This window comes from Zea mays, chromosome 4 (genome assembly GCF_902167145.1).
Source record: "Zea mays cultivar B73 chromosome 4, Zm-B73-REFERENCE-NAM-5.0, whole genome shotgun sequence".
In the NCBI taxonomy this organism is placed as follows: domain Eukaryota; kingdom Viridiplantae; phylum Streptophyta; class Magnoliopsida; order Poales; family Poaceae; genus Zea; species Zea mays.
This window is the reverse complement of record NC_050099.1, coordinates 186789888-186796617: the sequence shown is the minus strand read 5'-3', so window position 1 is coordinate 186796617 and position 6730 is coordinate 186789888. Positions and strand designations below refer to the sequence as shown.

The 6730-nt window shown below is 50.5% G+C and overlaps 1 protein-coding gene across 1 annotated transcript; it reads right to left on the bottom strand.

Moving 5' to 3' along the window:
• Positions 1-4376: 4376 nt before the first annotated feature.
• Positions 4377-5986, bottom strand: LOC100272492 (uncharacterized). Its single transcript, NM_001317725.1, has one exon. The coding sequence runs from the start codon at positions 5677-5679 to the stop codon at positions 4573-4575; it is 1107 nt and encodes a 368-aa protein (NP_001304654.1). The 5' UTR covers positions 5680-5986; the 3' UTR covers positions 4377-4572.
• Positions 5987-6730: the final 744 nt, after the last annotated feature.

Here is a 6730-nt window from a genome sequence, read left to right as displayed (position 1 = left end):
ACACGCGTACCTTCCCGCGTTATGAGCCAACCCCGCGCGGGGGTCGTTTCCCGGCTGTTTAGTAACAGCTGATCACCACCAACTGACGATCCAAAACCATTGGCCGTCACCTCTAGATGGCGCAACCGGCCTCGCGCTCACCCGGCCGTGTCTTTTATAATTGCTTCCGTTACGGCACGTGAGCTACTACTACTACTGCTTGGTGTTTCCTGCTCCCAGCTTTGCCGCGATCGCCTGCCCTGTGCGGCCGCTGTGTTGATCAGTGCTGCTCCCGCTTGAAAATTGAGACCGCCATCTGAAAACGCGCTTGGTAGCTGGTGAAAGTTTGTCTGTCCCGGTCGTGTATGCATGGGACAGGGGACATGATCACAGAGGCACAAGTTAGTTTTTGCCATGGGGACACACCATGGCGTGATTGCAGCAGCAACCACGCTCCCTCCATCCAAAAAAAAACATCCCTGTCACGTACAGCCGGAGCCACAGTGCGTTGCACGACGACGACAACAACAACAACAACAAAAAAGTTGCTCCCATACGACGAAAAGGGGGTCCGGGGGCGGCCATGCAATATTATCGGTTGGTGTTACGTTCTCGTTGTCGCAAATAATTGCGGTGTCCGCTAGCTGCACTGACCTATAGCAGGACTGCAGGAGTAGTCTCTAATCTGGTGGAGGACGTACTCCAGGCAGCTATCCTTCTCATTCATGGCTACAGCCTGCCTATATTAGTAGTTAGTACAGTTTACAACAGCCCGGGAGAAGATGGTGTACGTTAAGGAACCCGATTGGGTCGAGGTTGACAGGCTACTACAGGTAGAGACCGTAGCCACCATCCTACGAGTTCAAGTGGGCGCAGCAGGTTTCTGTCTGGAAAAAATCATCTCAACTCATTGCCCAGGTGTCTCAGTCAGAACGCTGTGGTTCTTTTCTCGGTTCCATCATTAGCGAGCATGGGTTTTGCAAGGGAAAAAATCATAGCGGCGTCGGCGTGGAGGAGAACCAACTTGATGGGCTGCCTAGCGTGTTGGACGACCTGGTCTGGTTAGTCCCAGGCCCTTACTAGCCTTTTAGGCCTGCCTGTCTCCGATGAACTCGACGACAGGCTGTCTTTTGGAATGGACCTGGACGCGGTAGTGGTTGATGGCAGCAGGCACCTACGCTACGCCTGCCCAGACGTGGCTGTTTTCCGTAGGGGACCGGCAACCGGCGAATAGCTAGGCCCTCCCACTCCCAGCGTCCCAACAGGACTCCTCTCTTTTCTGAACCGGCCTGTGTCCATCCGATTTAGGCCTGCTGCACCTCCACCCTGGACCTCGGACCTGCTTCATTTTTCTTTCGCCCTGGCCGTGGTAGCAGCGTTCTTGGGATTCATGGGCCGAAATACTATTAGGAAATACTATTAGGCTCGTTTGTTTCGTTGGAATTTAATTCCATTTTAATAATTATAGTTTAGATAAAACTAATTAAGTTTATATATTTATATATGTAATATATTTGTATATTATCTTAAATCATCATATGAGATAGATGGTTATATATTATATTCATGTTATAACGAAGCAAGTAGAAGAGTATGTTATAAGTTGTACATCAGAAAAATAGCATGTAAATCTATAGAATCAATTTTCATCTCTCACCCTATGAATTTGAGATAGGTTTATATGATATTTTTGGAAAGTGGTGGAATGTAACATTCTAAAAAATAGCCTATTCTAATAGTAAGATTCCAATTCCTCAAAATGAAAGGAAACAAACGGGGCCTTACTTCATTTAGGTCTCGTATGAAATGTCGTTTTTTTTAAATCTCGTATTCTCCATTGAGACTAGAATGGTTTCTAGAAAATCCTTGGGTCTTAAGCGGGCCATATGTTGTATCTCATATGGTTTCCTATATTTTTTACCAGCATTGGGCATGTTCAGTTCACATTGAAGTTTATTATGCCATATATACTTTTTTTAGCAAGAAGATTAGTATATGGCATGTGGGGAAAATATGCTAAAAATGTTTGCCATAGATGCGGCAGTGACCCAAACATGTCTCTAATAAACTGTGACATGCCTAACTTTTGTGGCGTGCAAGGATGAGGCAAAGAATAAAGAAGGCGAATAAGAGCAATTATAACAAGTGTCTTGAATTGAGTCATATTTTGAAATATAGGACTCGAGAATACAAATAGCTTCCAATAAAGATCCTATTTTACATTTTTTGTCAAACACGTTTAGAACTCGGTAACGGTGAGTGAAGCCTCAAATATACTACCTTGTCTATGAGCCCTATCTATTTTCCCACATTCCTACCTTCCCATAAAACTTCATGGTATTGGTACCCCTATCGCCTCTCCCCGTCAGGTATAATAAAATGGAATATCCTCTTTAGGGCTTGTTCGGTTAGCTCTCAATCCATGTAGATTGAGTGGGATTGGATGGGTTTAAATCCCAAGTAAGTCAAACTTCTTCATATTTTTTTCCAATCCCATCCAATCCATAGGTAACGGGATTAACCGAACAAGGCCTTAAAGTGAAGTTCTAATTGGAGTAATTCATGTATCCCAGAATGCTTGTCTACATGGGTATAACGAGCATGGAATGCTTCTTGAATCAACGAATCATAGTATAAGTTACTAACATGGGTATAACGAGCATCTAAAAAGCTAGGATTCCTTTGTGCTCGCACAGAATTGGCGGCTGTTGTTTCTGTTTTTTGCTGCAAATGTACAGACCCTGCACCTATGTTTTGGTGATGCACAACAGCTCGTGCCTCTGTTTTCAAGGAGGTTGTGCAGCTCTTTGGCCCTAGCGGTGTAGGCATGCGACAACTAGGATACATGCGAATAGAGGGAATAGGCTGATAGTTCAATTGTAACAGTGACTATAGGCTCTCTTGCTGGAGTACTAAATATTGTTGATCCTTTACATCATTTAAATTGGGTTCTATTTCGAAATTTAGGACCCGAATTTAAGACTCGCTCTTGGAGATGCTCTAGATTGAAACTCGATCGCAACGGTTGTGCATCCATAGGTTCATGCGTAACTTTCATGACGTGAAAGTTCCGAACGAATCCATAGAGGTTTCTTATCCTAGTTGAAACTACAACGGCAAAAATAGTTAGTGTGAAATTTATATCGAGTAAAATAACAAGCTTTTTGGGTGTCTCAACTTCATACAAACTCTAGCGAAAGAACCATAAAGACCGAGCTTGAGTTATTACAATAGCGATGGAAGGGCATTACAAACTTTCAATGCTCATGATTGGGAGCTTCTGGACAACCTCTAGATGTCAGGAGCCAAGCTCCATGACTAATAAACTCGAACACCAATATAGAGGGATAACCAAGGCGCTAGAAAGTTTTCCTCTTGCTTTGGTGCTTTCTCACCCACTTTCTAAACCCAATCTCAAAAGATATCACCAAGAACACAAAGGGAGGTTGTGTGACCTTCAATGGAGGAGAGCTGTGCACGAGCTGGTGAGGGTACATAAATGAAGTAGGCGAATGTTGGGGAAAATAAGGATGATGTGGCAACATTGAAAATTATGTGATGAAACTATCACTCAAAATTGGCCTAAGCACCTCTCCTACCTTTCCAATGGCACTGGTTTACACTTAAACACAGAGGTTCCACCACGCGGATATTCGTGCCAAATTGTACAACTTTCGCAGGTGCCAGAAATAATATGAACAATGTGTGTTGGCTTTCTTTGGCTTTAGAACTTTTTTAGTTTTGTAAGGGCACATGGTTCACTTTAATCTTTCCATCCGTGTCTCCTATCAGGAGCTATTTTAGGAGTGTTTATTGGGGCGGTCAGTCGACCCTCATAAAATTTATAAATTATTTAGCAAAACACTATTAAATTTCATTAAATTTATATCATGTAGCAAAGTTGTACAACTTTGATGACCCCAACAATATATAATTGTTTCTATACACAAATTCAAAATCTAAATAAGAATTAAAGTGTAAAATGCCGAGTCATGTAAATTTGACGCCGTAGGTTAAGACATCGAAATCATCTGACTTTGAGCCGTGTAAGCTTGGTATTGTACGTTCTTGACTTCGTAGGTCAAGATGCCGAAGTCACAACCGAAGTGTAGACGTAGAATAAAATGGAAAAAAAAAGCCCGGTTGGCGACCCCGTAGCAGTTCGCACGTTCGTAATTCGTACGCGCGCACGTAGCATTGCTGCATTGGCATGTGTCGCATATCCATGCGGTGCGGGAGCGGGACAAACACGGCCACCTGCAGACCTGCTTCATCGCATCTTCAATCCGGTTCACGCGCAATCAGACTGCTGTCATGTCTTGTGCAGTTGTAATGCATATCTGTTCATCAGACTGCTGTCATGTCTTGTGCTTATACACATTCAAATCCAGTCATCAAACAAAAACATAAATACGGTCATCTGTCGCTTCATCAGTCCTACCCAATAAAGTTACACATGCGTGTAACTTCTGTACAGACCCTCGCAGCTAGAACGAAAATTACTCCTCAGCAAAATCTTACAAACCCAGTAACCCACACGGCACACTACAAATCTCATAACCCATAGCAATAGCAGAGCAGCTCTGAGATTTTTCACAAGGAGCAGAGAGGACACCGCACCAGCCCGTTCTCGTTGCACTCGGGGCACCGCCTGAATGTGCCCGCCTCCTCGACGAACACCTTGCAGCTGCCGGAGCACTCCTCGCAGGGCACGAACCGCACGCCGCCGCAGCCGGAGCACGCCTCCAGGGCAACGCCCTTGCCGCCCGGGCAGCTCGGCGGGGGCGCCATCTCGCAGGCCTCGAGCGCCTCCGACAGCTCGCCGGCCTCGTGCATCCGGCGGATCTCCTCGGCGCCGCCCAGGTGCCTGCCGTCCGCGAACACCTGCGGGAGCCTGCCCGCGCTGGAGCCCAGCGCGGCGTGGAGCTCGTCCTTGAACCCCGCGTGCATCGACAGGTCTCGCTCGTCGACGCGCACGCCGTAGCTCTGGAGGACGGACCTGGTGGACCAGCAGTCCTCGTACGTCTTGCGGACGCCGCGGAGGCTGGTCAGGTACACCACCACCTTCCGGGCGCTGTCCGGCGGGGGCGGCACGGCCGGCGGCGGCGGCGCCAGCTTGGCGAGCTTCGCGTCGATCCTCTGCTGGAACGCGCTGACCCGCGCACGGACGATGCCCGGGAACCTCTGTATCTCGCGCTTCCTAACGCACACCTCGTCGCCGCCGCCCCCCGCGCCCGGGCCGTCAGGCTTCTTGATACGCTCCTCGTCGTTGCCGGGGCCGTCCGGGGCCGGCGGAGGGGGTATCTCGTCCAGCGCCTTCCGGAACGCGGCGACGACGTCCGGATCGAACGCGGGCGACCCTGGGGCCGGCTTCTCTCCGCCGGCGTTGGCGTCGTCGCCTTCCTCGTCCCTGTCGTCGAGGCCGTCCATGAGCTCCCACACGTTGATCACCTCGGGCTCGCGGGCCGGCGAGCCTGGCACCTGTTTCTGCCGCCGCATCAGCTGCGGCGTCTTCGCGGCGCCGGCACCGCCGTCGTCGCGCCACTTCATCATCTCCTCGTCCCGTTCGAGGCTGAGCGAGCCCAGCGTGGAGGACTTGAGCGCGACGGTGTGGTGAGCGCGGCCAGAGCGGCTCCGGCCCCACGCGTGCGGCGACCGGACGCCGCCGCGCAGCGCGTGCCTGGACCCCGTGCAGCCCATGGGAGGACAGCGGGCACGGCCCAGAGAGCAAGCAACCCCGAATCGGCAGCGCTAACTAAGGCACAGTAGCTTAATGTCGGCGGGGAGCCTTGTTGGAGGAGTACTGGACCATCCCTCGACAAGAGCAGAGCAGCTGGGCCAAGAACAGCTGCGGCCGATTGGCCGATTCAGAGGAAGGAACCGGTAGGTAGCTGGGCCCGTCGCCCCCGCCCCCGCTCCCGCCCTGATGGGGACAATTAAGCGTGGTGGAGCTCGACGGCGATCGAAACTGAGAGGTAGACGGTGGGTGAGATCTGCGAGGGGAAAGAGAGGAAACGCTTTAAGCCGCGCGAGGAAGGAACGTTTCGCGTCACGCGGCCTCACGGGCGGCTGGGGCTGGCAGCCGTGTCCGCGCGTAAAGCGTAATAACTCGCGCGTTTCGGTTGGGAGTCGTGGCCTCGTGCCCGTGCTCGTGTGTTGGCGGAGTCCCCGGCCAGGTGGGTGGAATCATTGCACGCCGGGAAGCGACTCCCGGATCCCGGTGGCTGTGATAGATAGCTGTGACAGCATCGGATCGAGGAGTCCAGCGGCTGTGTCAGAACTTCGGGCCACAATCCTCCGAGCGCAGGAGTCAAGATCAGCCCGGCGACCGTACGCTGCTAAAAATGCCCGACCTGTCAATTCGGCATCATGTGCGAGTGCGATGCAGTGGCTGAGCGCCCATGGTGTTTACATTTCCGATTTCCAGGGCGGGCCTTGATTTCCATGGTGTTTACATTCGAACCGATGTTCACCATCTTCAAATTCAGATCCGGACATATATTTTCCGAACCATATTACATCCCCTATTTTACCCTATCTAGTGGAGACGTTTCCCGTTTCCGGTGCATCTACCCTGTCCGATCCTCGGGTAACTTGGCATTTTAACCTTGCTGCAACAAATACGTACGGTTCGTGGACCACTCATGTCGTCGCCTACCGTGCCTTCTGTTTTCGAACCCAGCACGCTGGCGCGTTCGAGGATAGTGAATTCTGAGCTTGCATCGAACGATGCGAGCGACGGGGATAGTTG

What these genes read in the sequence shown, in the direction of transcription:
- LOC100272492 (NM_001317725.1), bottom strand. Translation starts at nt 5,679, where the DNA reads ATGGGCTGCACGGGGTCCAGGCACGCGCTGCGCGGCGGCGTCCGGTCG.